We start from the raw sequence: 15,644 nt of genomic DNA, 5'->3' as shown, positions 1-15,644 counted from the left end.
GCTGGGCTGCGTGTGTGCGTGCGTGCGTGCGCATACACATGTAAGAGAGAAATATTGAAGCCGTTGCTAAGACTTTTGGATTCCCTCTAATACCTCACCCATCTATCCTCGTCTCTTCATACCCTTGGCCATGCCTCGTCGTCTCTTCCTTGGGCTGTAACAATCTCCTGATTAGTCACGGCCAGCATCAGCTTCTCTAATTCATCTTCTGGCTCTCAGTGTATATTCCCAGCCCTTAGCTGAATAGGTGCTCAGTAAATGGTGAGTGGATGGATGGATGGGTGATGGATGGACAAGCACATGGTTGGATGAGCGAATGACGAGATGGGTGGGTAGAAGGCAAATGCAAAATGAACCACTGCATAGTTAGATGAATCTATAGGTGTAGGCAGAGGAGTGGATAAGTGGATGGACGGGTGGGTGCATGGATGGACAGAGAGGTACGTTGGTTGAGTGGGTGGATCAAAGTCCAAGGATAGACAAACAAATGGACAGACACATGGGTAGATCAATGGGTGGATGAATGGGTGGTTAAGCAGACAGTTGGACAGATGAGTAGATGGGGATATGGACAAGTAGGCCCTTGTGTCATTTGTGTCCCCCTTGGTCTCTCCAGGAGCTGTGTCACCAGCTGCAGCTGCTAAAGCAGCCAAATACGGTGAGTGCTGTGCTGATTAGCTCTGCCCTGTCCTGTTCTGGCCAGAGAAGGGGAGTGACTTGCCCAGGGTCACGCAGCAAGTCACTGGGAAGTCACTGGCAGAGCTGGGACTTGGAACTGCTGGGCCCTGGGACAATGTCTCCTCCACTTGTCTCCTACCATGAGGCCATGGGGCTGAGTGATGCGAGAGTCCCAGTATGGCATTCCCAGTGGAGACAGCGTCCCTGACCGTCCCTGCCCCAGCCGGGGCCCTCTCAGAGGAGCCCAAGCCTGGCTAGGGCTATGGGGCCTGCCCACAGTCTCTCCAAGGCCAACAACGGGGCCCTTCCCCAAGGGGTTAGAGAGCGCTGGCGGGGGGGGGTTTGTTAGTAAAGGCTCCCTGGCGGAGGCTGGCCCGGGGCCCATGCATTCTATGGTCTCCGGTCCTTCATGGACCAGACTTGGGGGAGGCTTGCCTCCTCTTTCCCAGTTGACCAGCATCCCCCCCACCCCCCACCCCTCACCCCCTCCCCAGCCTCTCTTACTGAGATACTTTTCCACCTGATTCTCTTCCGTCTGCAGGGGCCAGAGCCGGAGTGGGTGTTGGAGGCATTCCCACTTTCGGGGTCGGGGTCGGTGCTGGGGGCTTTCCTGGTTACGGTATTGGAGCTGGAGCCGGAGGTGTTCCTGGAGCTGCCCTTTCCCGTGAGCCTAAGTTCCATGCGGCAAAAGCGGGAGAAGTCTTCTCTCTTGGAGGGCGATGGGGGGGAGGGGTGCAGGGGAGCGTAGACCGGGCTTCAGAGTGCTCAGGGAGGAGCTGGGGTGGGGGGGTGCAGAGAGGGGCTCTAGCACTTTAGCGTAAGAGTGCTGTAGGAATAGCCCCCCCCAGAGATCCAGGGGGGTTTCTGAAGGGCTCTCTCTCCCCACCCCCCAACAGCTGCAGCCCAGGCAGCAGCCGCGGCCAAGGCAGCCAAGTACGGTAAGTGCCCGGCCCTGCCTGTCCCAACGCCAAGGCCAGTGCCGTCCCCTCCTCCCTGGCCCTGCTCTCCCAGGGGGCCCAGGCTCCAAGGTCAGAGCGCTCCTCCAGCGTGAGGGTGGAGCCACCTCAAGCTCAGGCCTCTGTTTCCCTCTCTGTCCAGGTCAAGGTCGGGGGGTCCCTGGTCCCATCTTCCAAAGCCACTCTGAACCCTTCCGCCCTGCTCAGTCGCCCACCACTATGAATATTGGGGCCCTGCCTATCACCCCCAGCCCCAACCAGCAAGGTGGAGGTGGCCTTGCAACCATTCTGTTCCCCAAACCACCCCCACCCTTCGCTCTCCCAACGGGTGTGTGACTCTAGGGACAGAGCTGACGCCCTTCACTCCTCCAGGTGCTGGAGGAGCAGGAGCCTTGGGAGGGCTGGTGCCAGGGGTCGGAGACGGAGTGGCAGGTGTCCCAGGCACAGGAGGGGTGCCAGGTGAGCGGTGTCTCCAACCCAGAGGCGGGTTTGGCTTGTCTCACGGAAGGAGCCCTGGCGTTGACCAGGTCAAGTGCATCATTTCGCGGATTGTCAAGACTTTACGGAGGCCAGAGATGGGGAGGAGGGAGGGCAAATTCCCCTACTCGGGAGGGAAGACCCTCCCCGGGATCCTAGCTTGCTGGGGAGGCTCGGGAAGTCAGGCGTCGTCCAGCTAGGTGATGGAACTCCTTTATTCCCGTGGCCTTTCTGGTTCCGGAATGGGGGGGGGCCTGGGCCACCCTTTGGCCTTCCTGTGTTCATTCTCCCCCACCAGTCAGAGGCCAAAGAGAAGAGATGAAGTTACGGGGAGATTAAGTTATAGACCTCCTTGGTTGTTTTTCCCCATGCGATTTCTCTTCTGCATGCCTTCATTCTGGGAGAAAAATTTTCCTTTTGAGCTTCCCCACAAAACAAGCCGTTTCCTCAAGTTTGGGGATACAAGCACTGTTGGGACTTTTTTTTTTTTTTTAATTAACATCACCTTTGGCAGAAAGCTGCACAAGACTTCTAGAGACTTGGGAGAGGGTCTGGGCTCCTACCCATCAGCGCTGGTCTCCCCTCTGCCGTAGCCAGAGCTAGAACACAGTCCCAGAACTGCTTCTCCAGGAAAGGACGCACCTAGCCACCCTCAGAGTAGGCCGGGAAGCCAGGCTGGCTGTCCATGTTCCCCTCTGTCTGCAGGTTGAGGACACAGTGTGGGGAGGGTCTTCTGGGGGAGGAGACACTTCCCTACAGGTGGTCTTTCCAGAATAGGGGATGGGGCAGGGCGTGTGGAGAGGGGTGTCAGGGACTGCCCCCTGATCCCTACTCTTCACCTCTCCAGGAGTAGGGACCCCAGCGGCTGCAGCCGCCAAAGCCGCCGCCAAAGCCGCCCAGTTTGGTAAGTGCCCCCTCCAGCACCCCCATTCTGCTCCCAGCCCCCATTCTGGAGCACTGTTCCCCCTCATGTTCCCTGCTCTGGGGTCTGGCAGCTCAGCTCTCCCCGGGAGGCAAGCCCCCTCGGGCTGTCACATTCGGGACTTTCTCACCACCGTTGGCCCATCTGACCATTGTTAGGGCTGTGGGTGAAGGGCTGATCGGAAAAGCAAAGTGAGAACAGGCCCTGGCGAGCTCTCTAGGACCCGGCTCCCCAGCTTTCCCAAAGCCCTTGCTGTCTCTAGCCACAGCTGGGGCCTGCCCCCCTCTGGACCTCGGGCCAGGCTCACCAGACTCCCACCCTCCTAGAGTACTTCTTGCAGCCTGACGAAGCTCTCCGTCTCTTGCTACCTCCGAAGCCCACCGTGGCAGCCCCAGGCACCCACACCTTCCTGAACAGGGCAAACCACAGCAGCCCCACTTTATAAATTCCAACTGTATGCCAGGCCCTGGGCCAGCGGAGGTCCCTATGCCTTGGCCTTAGGGACCTGCAGATATCAAGGTTCTGATCACAAAATTTAGCACTGTCTAGGCCAGAGAACATCTTGACTTCAGGCCTGCTGACCCCCAAACTCACGTATGGCAAACGACCCTTTTTTTGCCAAGCCACTATGTGCAGAGGTAATCCTGACACCAAGTCTATGGGGTTAGTACTACAATTCCCACTTTACAGATGTGGAAACTGAGGTTCTGAGAGCTTGAGTCACACGCCCACACTTGCTCAGCTCAATAGCGGCTGAGCTGAGCTTTGAACCCAGGTCTACCCATCTTGCCAAGTTCCCTTTACTGTGTAACTGCCTCCATCACCCTCAGAAGCCCCAAAGGGGTCCTTGTCCTCCAAAGTTAAGAGCTCTTGATCCTGCACATGCCTCATTGTAGGGATGAGGAAGCTGAGGCCCCTCGAGGGAAAGCAACTTGTCCGACATCACACAGCAAGCCTGTGTCCGGGCTGGGACAAGATCCCAAGGCTCTTGACTCCCAGCCCGCTGCTCTTTCCATCGGCTTCTGTCCTTGGTCAGGACTTGGTTAAGAATGAGCTCTTCTGGCTCTTGCAGGGTTAGGCCCCGGTATTGGCGTGGGTCCTGGCATTGGCGTGGGCCCCGGCATTGGCATTGGCCTCGGTGGTGTTACAGGTGAGCTGCCTGAGTAAGTGGGCCTGAAGGGCCTCTGAATCCTCCCTGGGTGCCATCCCTGAACCCCCTCCCTCTCCCTGCAGGAGCAGGGGACGCCGCTGCAGCCAAAGCTGCGGCTAAAGCCGCCGCCAAAGCCCAGTACCGTGAGTACCCAAGCCTGAGCTGCACCCACACCCCCCCCCGCATGATATGCAGCCTCACTGGGTCCCAGAGCAGCCCCCAGAGGGGTCGGAAGCACAGATCGGGCATGAGGGGCACCTGGGTTCAGGTCCTGGGGCCCACCCTAGCAAAGCAACCTCTGAGATCCCCCCGTCCTCCTGTGTGACACGTGGGGTATCCACAGCCACCGTGCAGCCCTGAATGCCAACCTGGGAGGGGCTGGACTTGGCGGTCAGTGGGCGTTTTAGGAAGACCATTCTTGGTGGCACTATAGAGGGCAGGTTCAGCGGGAGGAAGCCCCTGCTTGCATCTGGACCCCCGCCCTGAGGGCTGACTCAGCTCCCTGGGAAGGACCCAAACGCCTCCCCCCCCCGCCGTGGGTGCATGCTTCCAGCCTGCTGCCCCCCCACCACCACTGCCCATCTCCCCCAGGGGCTGCAGCTGGGCTCCCTGTTGGCGTTCCCGGCTTTGGGGCTGGTGCTGGTGTTCCCGGATTCGGAGTTGGTGCCGGCATTCCTGGATTTGGAGCTGGTGTTGGTGTTCCTGGCTTTGGGGCAGGTGCAGGTGAGGGGCCTTGTAGGGCCTGGGCGGAAACTGCCCCCCTGAGCTCCGAGAAGGGAGACCCCTCTTCCTGCCCGCATATCCTCCAGCAGCCTCACTCAGGGGCTCATAGTGAATCCCCCATTAGGTTCTCCTGAGCAATTCCCTGAGCTCTGAGAAGGGAGACCCCTCTTCCTGCCCACACATCCTCCAGCAGCCTCACTCAGGGGCTCATAGTGAATCCCCCATTAGGTTCTCCTGAGCAATGAGATGACTGGGGTAACAGATGGGTGGCAGGCCAGGCAAAAGGGGCCCCAGGCTGCTAGATTTCAGAGTTTCTGCCTGCTCAGTTAGAGGAGTGACAGGGTTCTAAACTGAAAAGTAGCCCACTACCCAGCAGAAGGAGGGTGGAGGTCCCTGGGGTCAGCGGGCATGAGTGGGCCAGTCTGGCTCCCCTTCAGCAGCACTATGGCAAGAGGGCCACTAGGACCTCCAGCTCTTCACCTAGTTAGTGCCTGCTCTGCGTCCAGCCTCAGGCAGATCACGCTGTGCCTGGAGCAGAAGGAAGGGGCAGACAGGAGGAGGAGGCACAATTCAGCCTTCAACCAGCCCCAGACCAGACTGGCAGCGGCACAGTTAGATACTAGAGCTCTCTCTCTGGCAGGGTGAGCTCCTGGCTGGGGAGCCACGGCTTCAGAGCTTTGAGAGGAGTGATGAAGGCTGAGGAAGTCAGGGAGGGCTCCCTGGAGGAGGCAGAACTCCCGGGCACAGATCTCAGCTGCTGACCAGCCCCCTTTTCCTTTTTCTCTTTCCCCCCAGTACCTGGAACCCTGGCTGCAGCTAAAGCCGCCAAATATGGTGAGTGCACCCCCACACACTGCCCCCTGGGGTTGCTTTGCTTGCTGCCCCACCGGCCCTGATAACACCTGGTCACCCATCTCCCCTCCATGGGGCCGGGGCCCCGTGCCCAGAGCCTGCAGCACAAGGCTGGGAGGGTCAGGGTGGAAAAAGGCAGTTTCTGGGACACATCAAGGATGGTTTAGCAGCCCTGGCTCCTCCCGCTCCGGGACAACTCAAAACGCGTTTCCAACGCCCCTGGTGGCAGTTCCTTGATGAAGACCGTGGTCCCTAAGGCCCTTCTGGCCCTGACCCCTGACAGTTTTGTGGGACCCAAGGCCAGGGGCCAGGGCCCAGGCCTGCCTCGTCAGCAGAGCCGGGACACCTCACCTAGGCTCCCGGCCTCCCGCCCGCCTTGCTGTCAGCACGACTGGGCCTGCCACGAGCCTGGAGGACGTGGCAGCCCTGCCTAGACAGACAGACCCACACTGTTTGTGGCCCCCGCATTCCTGGCCTCCTAGGAGTCGGACCAGGGCCCCTGCCAGAGAACCGCCAACCAGCCCTGGCCAGTCCACTTGGGGCCAGTTTCCACCTCGGAAAATCCCGGCTTCTCAGCCCCCACCCCCCCCACGGGCCTGGTGACCCACAGGCCCCTCTTCTGTTCCTGGCCGGCGGCTGGCCTGCCTGAGTCTAACAGACGTTGCCAGGGAAACAAAGCAGTTGAGGGCGCTGACTCCCAAGCCATGTGTTGCCTGTGGAAACTTGAGGACATCGCTTAACCTCTGCTGTGCCTCAATTTTCTCGTCTGCAAAATGGGGATAATAGTGGTCCCTACCTTCCCTGCTGCAGTGAATAATAAGCAGGCTACTCCGTGCGAAGCACAGAGAACCGTGAATGTTGCATCAAGTGTTAGCCGTGGCCGCACGCAGCGGCTCCACACTGAGCAGTGGTTCAGAGCTCAGAGTACGTGCACAGTGGGGGTGTCCCTTTGCTCCCCAAACACCTGCAGCGTGAGCAGGGTAAGGATCATCAGCTCTGGGGCTCAGAGAGGCGACAGCGATAATGAGTGGAGGAAGCAGAATTCGAACAGAGGGCTATCAGAACCAGAGTCTAGTCTTCTCTCCTCTGCAGCTCATAGCCACCACTGTGGCTACCTGTGGCTCCCAGCCCTAGCTGGCTGGGAAGAAATGGGCAGGCCGTGGCTCAAGGGGACCTCCCCCTTGCCCGACTGGCCAGGACAGAGCCAGGACCCAGACCCAGGTGTCTGTCCGGTGCCCCTTCCATTGGGTCACGTGGCTTTGGCCACATGTCTGCTTGCCTAGCATCCCTAGGGCAGGGAGCCCCTGTCCTGAAGAAATTGGGGTATTGACTTTCCATCTTCTCTCCAGGAGCGGGAGGGCCCGGGGCTCTCGGAGGAGTGGGTGTCCCAGGTGGTGTGGCAGGTGAGTTGAAAGCCCAGAACAGGCTGGGCAGGGAGGAAGACTGACCAGTGGAGAGTCCCCCACCCCCCCAACCCTGAGCTCCTTCTGTGTCCCCAGGAGCTGGACCTGCGGTCTCAGCCGCTGCTGCCAAAGCTGCCGCCAAAGCCGCCCAGTATGGTAAGCATTGGTTGGGGGTGGAACTTGGCTGGCGGGGGGCGCTCTGACCATGCACGGGGCCCTCAAGGGCATCGGCTCCCCAGAGCCCAGCCCACGCCCTGGCCCCACTACGCCCTGCAAGGCCCTGGGACCTCAGGCTCCACCGGGGCCCTGGGATGAGAACCCCACCGTCTGCAGACAGACCCCTGCCATTCCCACCAGCAATTTAACACACAGTTCTCTCCACAGGCCTCGGGGGAGCCGGACCCCTGGGAGTCGGGGGGCTTGGAGTCGGGGGGCTCGGAGTCGGAGGAGCCATCCCAGGGGTTGGGGGCTTTGGAGGTAAGGGACTGCTCTGGAATCAGAGGTTGCAGGGGGCATGTGTGTGTATGAGAGAGAGAGAGAGAGAGAGAGAGAGAGAGAGACTGAGCTTTCTTCCCACCTGCCACACCTGCCCCAGGCTGGCTGACAGTATTTGGAGGACCTTCAGCAAGTGCACGCTGGGGGCCACCACGTGCAGCTGGGCACCCCCCCTCTCCCTGTCCTGTGTCAGCCTACCCACCCACTTTAAGTGGGAGTTCATCGGGATGACGGTGGCTGTGCCCATTTTCCAGAGGAGAAGAGCAAAGTTGGGAGGGAAATTTTTTCCCCAAAGTCTCTGCCACCGTGGGGGGGGTGGGGGTAGGGAGGGAGGAGGGGGCGGGCTTGCATTGACACGTCACTCTGTCGTGGGCCATCACTGTGTCTCGTCCTGTGTGCTCCAGACTGGACACACGGTTAGAGCTCACGAAAGACTCGGGAAGATGGGAGGACGGTGGCAGGTGGTGAGTGGACGAGCAGGCCAGGAGGGAACAAGACTCTGGGAGGGCGGTGCTATGCCTGAGCCCTCTGGCCCCATGTCTCCCCAGGTGTGTCCCCGGCCGCAGCCGCTAAAGCAGCCAAATATGGTGAGTTGCTCTCTCTGTCTGGGCGGCAGGCTGTCTCTGCCCCCACCCAGGCCCCATCCCTGCTCCAGCTCCCATCTCAGTCCTGCTCACACTACCCCGGAAGGCCTGCCCAGGATGTCCCCGACCCCAGAACCCAGAGAGGGGGCTCAGGGCCCCTTCAGCTGTGCCTCGCCCAAACCCCGTCCACCCTCTCCTCAGGTGCCGCTGGTCTAGGAGGTGTCCTGGGAGTCACCAGGCCATTCCAAGTCGGAGGTAGGGGCCATCTCTCTGTGAGATCCTCTGCTCCGCCTGGGTCTAGAGGAGGCCTGTCTGGCTAGCAAGGGGGACTCCTGGAGCCACATCTAGCTCAAGGACACGAGAGAGAGAGAGAGAGAGAGAGAGAGAGAGAGAGAGAGAGGGTGGAGGGGGCAGTCCAGGAAAGGAAACATCCTGGGCAAAGGGGCAGGCCTCAGACCAGCGGGTACACCATGAGCGACAGACACCAGGCTGATGAGCTGGGGGTGCAGGGGCCCCTGCCAGGATGCCGGGCGGAGACAAGGCTTATAAGGGAAACTGCTCCGCCAGCGAGTGGCACGCGGTGGGGAGGAAGTAGTCCTGGGCAGACAGGCAGGAGGTGATGGGGCCGGAGCAGGGCCTGCCCCACGCCAACCCCAAACCCCTCCCACAGGAGTTGCAGCAAGACCTGGCTTCGGACTGTCCCCTATTTACCCAGGTACACCCAGGCTCCCTGTCCCCCGGCCCGGCCTGGCACTCTGGCCCCATCCTGCCCACCCCCCTGCTTCATCTGCTCAGAAGGGCGGAGCCAGGACCTGGGGGTAGACCCATGACGTCCCTTACATGAAGCCGGGCCTCCCCTCCTTCTCCTCCCCCTCCCCTGCAAGGCCAGGGAGCATCAGCTTTTCCAAAGCACCACGTTCCAGACGAGGCACACTGAGGTTCAGACAGTGCCAGGGACTTGCCCAAAGTCACACGGTGACTGAGGCCGACCTGAGGGCTCCTGACACCCAGGCCCAGAACTTGGCTGCCCCGGGCGGTGGGGGAGGCTTAGCGGGCTCCCCAGAGTGGACTCACTCACAGCCCCTCCCCTTATCCTGCAGGTGGTGCAGCCGGGGGCCTGGGCATTGGTGGTGAGTCAGGGCCCTGAGCTACTTTCGTGGAGTGGGGGTGGGGTGCTACCGTGGCAGTGGTGACCGAGGCCACGGCCCTGGGCTGGCCCTCCGATGCCAAAGAAATTCAGTCGTGGGATGTAGGGATGGGGTGGGGGGCAAGGATCCCATTCCCGGGGCTCGCAGCCTGGCATTGACGGGAGACAGAGACCAGCCAGCCCCGGTCTCTGGTGTAACTGTAGAACCTGATGAGACCCCACGGAAAAGGAAAGGAAGTGTGTAAGGGGGAAACAAGGTCCATTCAAGCAGGTGGTCAGGGAGGCCAAAGCCTAGGGCTTTTTAGGTGGGGCAGTCTGCGTGGCCGGGGTCTGAATGGTGGGCGGGGGCATCCTCCGAGCTGCTCAGACCACCACAGGCAGGATACCGTTCATAAGGAACAGAGCAGGGGTCCAGCTGGGTGAGACCAAAGGCCAGGCTGGGGGCAGGAAGGTCTTCAGAACCTTCTGTGACAGGCTGGAGGCCTGGTGCATGGTAGGGGTTCTGGGAGAGGCAGCAAAGCTTGGCCGCCTCCCCAACCCCCACCCTTCCCTCCACAGGCAAACCTCCCAAGCCCTTTGGAGGGGCCCTGGGAGCCCTGGGTTACCAAGGTGAGTACAGACTCAGCCCCTGGGAGAGGGCAGGGCGGGGAGGGGCGGACACAGGCAAAGGGCTGGGGTCCATCAGCCTGGGAACAGCGCGTTTGGAGCAGGCCTAGTGGGGAGGTTGGGGGGAGCTGGGCACCTTACCCCCATCCCTGCGTCCACCTCCGACACAGACTTCCAGAGCTAAGAGTGGGCCTGGGACCCTCCAGGCTCGCCCCAAGCCAGGACTGGGAGTTTCTCCCTCCCCGCTGCCCACTGGGAGGAGCCAAGGGAAAGGGAAAGGAGGAGGGTGAGGGAGGAACTTGGAGGAACAGAGGAAGAGAGAGTAAATGGGACAATGGACCCTAGAGTCAGGGAATTTGAGGGGTGGATGGGGGACCCAAGGTGCCCCTAGCCGGGCAGGGTGGGCAGAGGCCACCACCTGGCCCAGACAGAGCCACACCCTTGCTCAAAGATGCAGACATGCCTCTGGGAGTGTGTGTGTGGTGGGCGGGGGCAGGCAATGGTCACCACCCCCCAAGGCACCTCCCTACCAGCACCCAGAGGAGACCCAAAGACGCCCAGCTCCACCCCTGTGTCTGCTCAGGCTGTGGAATCCCTTCCATCCCCACCTGCTTCCCACGACACATATAGGGCAGCTGGGGCCAGGGCTGGGAGAGGCAGAGGCAAGACCAGCCCGACCATGTCCAGGGTAACCCACTCTCAGTCAGGTACCACTTGATGCGTGTGGCCTGATCACACTCCTTTCCAAACACCCCGGATGAGTTTCACAGGGAGAAGCCTGTCCCTGCCCCACTCAGCTGCTCGCTGCCACCAGGTGGCGGTAAGGAGCCATGTTGAGCTCCAGCAGGGGTAGAAACTACACCAGGCCGTACTACCAGACAGTGGTGCCTTGATGGCTTAAAACAAGGCTTGCCAATCGGTGCACTCCGAGCTCCTCGCTGAAGGCTTCCCAAATGCAGTGGACTCAATATAGAGACCTTGTCCAGGCCAGGGCCCTTCCCCTCCCTGAGCCTTGATTAGGCCACCATTCCGTGGGCCCTGCTCCCACCCTCCTGCCTGGAAGGGGTTAGGGCAGTGCAATGGATCAGAGTTTGGCGGGAGGTTGTGGCCAGGCTTCTCATGGCTTTGGAGCCTCGGTTCCCCACTGTGTTGATGTGGGTGCGAGAAGACCCTGGAGCTGGTCCAAGCGGGCAGGGGCTTGAGCAGGACCCCGGAGGGGTCGGGCTGTCACTGGTGCCTCCTCCCACCCAGGTGGGGCCTGCCTGGGGAAATCCTGTGGCCGGAAGAGAAAGTGAGCTTCCCAGGACCCCTGACTCGCGACCTCATCAACGTTGGTGCTACTGCTTGGTGGAGAATGTAAACCCCTTGTGACCCCTGCCCCATCCCCCTTCCGCCCCCCCCCCCCCGTCCCCACCCCGGGAGGGGACAGGCCAGGCTGGGTGGCCTCGGAAATTCACAAAGCAAGGACACAGAGAGGTGGCCAAGTGGGCCCCAGGAGGCCCCCAACTTCAGAGGCCGGGGGTGGGTGGGCTTAGCCCCCCGCCCCCACCCCCTTCCCACCCAGGAGCTCCCCCTCCACACACTCTCCATCTCCAGGGGAACTTGGTGCTACGTGCTGGTGCTCTCATTTTCCTGGGGGGAGGGAGGAGGGAAGGGCGGCCCCTTGGGACCCCCCTCCTTGGGACTCCTCTGAAGATGGTGCGGACACTCCCTGGGCAGTCCCACCTCCCCCTGCCCACCAGAAACCCCACCCCCCACCCCGGCTGCGGTCCAGTTGGTACCTAAGCACCTAAAGCCTCAAGCTGGATTCGGTCATACCATCTCTCAGCTCCCTTGCCCCCCACCTATTCCCCACGTCTGGGACACCTGCGGATGAGAAGACCCCCCACTGGGAACAGCGCTCTTGCTCTTGTGGAATTCATCCAGCCATCTGTCCATCCGTCCATCCATCCTTGTCCCCAGCTGACCGCCCAGCACCGCTAGCTGGCTGGGTGCCCCCACCATCAACCTGGTTAACGTGTCCTGGCGACCTGTGCCCTGCCTCCACCCCGCCACACACACCCCTACGATGGGGCCTGAGCACCCAGGGTGTGAGGAGCTACACCAGCTGGGGAGGCAGGAATCTCCTCCCCGACCTGGGTCCCCCCCCATGCAGTACTGTATACCCCCCCGTCCTTCCCTCGAACCACTGTACCCACTTCAGAGCATTTCCCACCCCTGCCCCGCCCGTTTCTTTGTGTCTCGCTGTGATAGATCAATAAATATTTTATTTTTTGTCCTGGATATTTGGGGATGATTTTGGATTGTTGATGTTCTCCTGGTTTTATTTTCGTGGTTAATTGAAAAAAAAATTTTTTTTTCTTCCGATCTGGGAGCTATATTCCCCAGGAGAAGATTCATCTTAATCACTTTGGTATAACTCTGGATGAAAACACATACCTTTTTTTTTCCTTTTAAATATGAAAAGAGAATTAACTGCTTAAGAAAAGACTAATAAATGAAAACCTTTTGAAGGAAACTGGGTCAAGGCCTCCTTTGTCCTCTCTCCTCTGCCCCTGGGGCAGAAACAGGTGTATTTGGGGGCGCTATTTGCCAAAATCACCTGCTCTGGGTGTATCAACCCTTCTCCAAGGTCTGCTCGCCCTTTAGCAATGAAAGCCCCTTTGCAGGGGCAGCAGGGCCAGCCAGCCCCACGCATGCCCACCCACATGGGTCTCCCCTGAGGAGGTGGCTCACCCACCCAGCCATACCTTCCCCAGGCCTGCCCCTTGGGCCCAAGACCTTGGGCACAGGGCCTGGTAGGTGGCCTCCAGGTGTTGAGGGTAGAGCTGAATGGGTAGAGGAAACAAAATGACCCTCCTGTCCAAACCAAATCCTTGGCCTTGGTGAACAGCCATGCAGAGAGTGGAGAAATGGCCCCATCTAAGCAAACCAGAAGACGGGCTTCCCTCTGAGACATCCCCTTGAAGGAAGAGCCATTCACCCACACAGCACCGCTTCAGTTCTTGCTAAAACCCAACAAGTGAGGTCCTGCAGGTACCACTGGGAGCCTCAGTACCACCCTCGGAGGCCCCCAGCCCCAGGGCCATTCCCCTCCCCTTGGGGCCAGAAATCCACGGGGCCTGGGCATGTGCCCACCTAGAGCCCACAACTCCCCTTCAGACCACGCCCTGGGTGCCAGATTCTAAAATCCCCTCCCCACCACCACCAATTCCACTTCCGGGGCCCACATGGCCTCACGCCTGCATCCGACCCCACGGCCGCTGGGCACACCCATAAGGCAGCAGGGAGGCGAGGGAGCTGTTTGTCAGGAGCCTGGGTATCTGTGTGTTTGCCTGCAAAGCCAGGAGGGGGTGGGATGGAAGGAGAAGCGGGTGGGGTGATGCTCTGGGAGGATACCCACAGGGCACAGCAATTTACTGGGAAGACGGAGGAGGAGGGTCTGGACAGATGGAGCGCCTGCAGGGAGGGGGCCGCGGGGAGGAAGGGGGGAGGGGCGGGTTCCTGGAGACCCACAGGGGTGACACCCCTGTGACAATGTGACTCCTCTCTTCCCACTCCCCACAGCAGATTGCCCAGCAAATCCCGCAACACTACCTCCAGGAGACACCCAGAGTCCAGCCCCTTCTCACAACCTCCAGGGCTGGGTACCCTTGGTCCGCCAGGAGCCCTTGGCCGGATGACCACAGTAGCTTCCTCACTCCCCGATTCTCTCCCGGGCTCCCCATTAGCCTTCTCTCCACGTAGCAGCCAAAAAAAATCCCTTTAAAACCTAAGTCAAGGGCATCTGGGTGGCTCAGATGGTTAGGCGTCTGTCTTCGGCTCAGGTCATGATCCCGGGGTCCTGGGATCGAGTCCCACGTTGGGTGGAGAGTCTACATCTCCCTCTGCCTCTCTCTTTCTCTCTCTGTCTCTCATGAATAAATAAATAAAATCTTAAAAAAAAAAACAAAAACCCTAAGTCAAGTCAAGTCATGCATCCGCTCAAAATCCTGCCATGGCTCCTGTTTCTCTCAGGGCCAAAGCCAGAAAGGCCTTCTGACGGCCTCGGAGCCCCCACCTGAGTTGGACCAGCTGTTCTGACCCCACGTCCCGCTCCCCCGCCCTCTGCCAGGCCAGGCACTTCCACGGGCCCTCTCTCCTTTCCTTGCAGGGAGCAAGCCACCCCGCTGCGGGTCAGCATCTGCTGTCTCCCCTGCCTGCAGCACTCTTCCCTCTGCTATCAATGTGCTTGGCTCCCGCACCGCCTTCAGTGACTCCAAGGTCACTTTCTCCATCTCCCTGTCTAAAATCACAAACTGTCTCCTCCTCCCTCACCTGTCCCCGCCTGCTTTCTCTCCAGAGCGCCTGCCACCACATGACCCGGGATATTTCACCTCTTTGTTCCTTATCTGACTCCCCACACCAGAATGTAAATTCCCCTGGGGCTAAACACTGTCTGAAGAACAAGTTGGTTAAGCGACTGCCTTCAGCTCAGGTCATGAGCCCGGAGTCCCAGAATCTAGTCCTTCATCTGGCTCCCTGCTCAGAAGGGAGTCTGCTCCTCCCTCTGACCCTCCCCCCTCTCATGTACTCTCTCTCTCTCTCATTCTCTAAATAAACAAATAAATAAATAAAATCTTTAAAATAAAATACATAAACACCCTGCTTTCCTTAGTTATGCACTACGGTAGGAAGATGGTAAGTCAATGTGTTAGGCTGGATAATAGCCCCGAAGATATCCGGGTCCTGAGCCTTGTGAATATTACCAACTAACCTTGTGACTATTAACTGCATTAGTCTGGTCAGGTGGCCATAGCCAAGTATCCCAGACTCGGGGGCTTCAACAACAGAAATTTATTTTCTCACAGTTTTGGAGACCAGAAGGTCAAGATCAAGGTGTGGGCAGGGTTGGTTTCTTCTGAGACCCCTCTCCTCAGCTTGTTCTCCCTGTGTCTTCCCACAGTGGTCTCTGCTCTGTGCATATCTGTTCCTAATCTCCTCTTCTTATAAGGACACCAGTCGGATTGGACCAGAGCCCATTCTAATGACCATTTTAACCTAATTGCCTCGTTAAAGGCTCTCTCTCCAAACACAGTCGCATTCTGAGGTACTGGGGGTAGGACTTCAACATACGAATTTTGCAGAGATACAGTTCAGCCCATAACAGTTACCTTATATGGGAAAAGAGTCTTTGCAGATGTGATTCAGTTAAGGATCCTGAGATGGGGAGATTATCCTGGTTGGCGCTAAATGCCATCACAAGTATCCTTATAACAATCTGGACAGACTGTATGCCAACAAATTGGGACAACCCAGAAGAAATGGATAAATTCCTACAAACACACAACAAATCAAGACTGAATCATGAAGAAACAGAAAATCTGAAAAGACGACTAACAAGGAGATTGAATCAATAATCAAAATTCTCCCAACAAAGAAAAGCCCAGGACCAGATGGCTTCACTGGTAAATTCTTTTTTTTTTTTTTTTTAAGATTTTATTTATTTATTTATTTTTTTTGCAAGAGAGAGAGCGCGAGAGCACAAGCCCAAGCGGAGGACGGGGGACGGGGGCTGAGGGAGAAGCAGGGTCCCCGCTGAGCAGGGAGCCCGATGCAGGACTCGATCCCAGGGTCCTGGGGATCATGACCTGAGCCGAAGACAAACGCTT

The 15,644-nt window shown here is 59.0% G+C and overlaps 1 protein-coding gene across 12 annotated transcripts in view; it reads left to right on the top strand.

Moving 5' to 3' along the window:
• ELN (elastin) overlaps positions 1–12,511 on the top strand; it is a 31,237-nt gene extending 18,726 nt beyond the window's left edge. For 7 of the 12 annotated variants that reach the window (XM_027612798.2, XM_027612808.2, XM_027612807.2 and 4 more), the window contains 18 exons: positions 617–658; positions 1,220–1,342; positions 1,575–1,616; positions 2,007–2,093; positions 2,959–3,015; positions 4,106–4,183; positions 4,267–4,326; positions 4,775–4,906; positions 5,702–5,740; positions 7,108–7,161; positions 7,258–7,317; positions 7,546–7,638; positions 8,205–8,243; positions 8,442–8,495; positions 8,911–8,955; positions 9,341–9,370; positions 9,946–9,996; positions 11,245–12,511. In XM_027612798.2, coding sequence (XP_027468599.1) covers positions 617–658; positions 1,220–1,342; positions 1,575–1,616; positions 2,007–2,093; positions 2,959–3,015; positions 4,106–4,183; positions 4,267–4,326; positions 4,775–4,906; positions 5,702–5,740; positions 7,108–7,161; positions 7,258–7,317; positions 7,546–7,638; positions 8,205–8,243; positions 8,442–8,495; positions 8,911–8,955; positions 9,341–9,370; positions 9,946–9,996; positions 11,245–11,288 — 1,130 coding nt within the window. In that variant the 3' untranslated portion in view covers positions 11,289–12,511. The remainder of the gene's footprint in view (positions 1–616; positions 659–1,219; positions 1,343–1,574; positions 1,617–2,006; positions 2,094–2,958; positions 3,016–4,105; positions 4,184–4,266; positions 4,327–4,774; positions 4,907–5,701; positions 5,741–7,107; positions 7,162–7,257; positions 7,318–7,545; positions 7,639–8,204; positions 8,244–8,441; positions 8,496–8,910; positions 8,956–9,340; positions 9,371–9,945; positions 9,997–11,244) is intronic. The other 5 variants (XM_027612809.2, XM_027612800.2, XM_027612801.2 and 2 more) reach the window with 4 other exon arrangements.
• The last annotated feature ends 3,133 nt before the right edge of the window (positions 12,512–15,644 follow it).

The sequence above is a fragment of the Zalophus californianus genome, chromosome 10 (assembly GCF_009762305.2).
Source record: "Zalophus californianus isolate mZalCal1 chromosome 10, mZalCal1.pri.v2, whole genome shotgun sequence".
NCBI classification, from domain to species: Eukaryota; Metazoa; Chordata; class Mammalia; order Carnivora; family Otariidae; genus Zalophus; species Zalophus californianus.
Note: the sequence above shows the minus strand (reverse complement) of the source record. Positions and strands in the feature narration are given on the sequence as shown.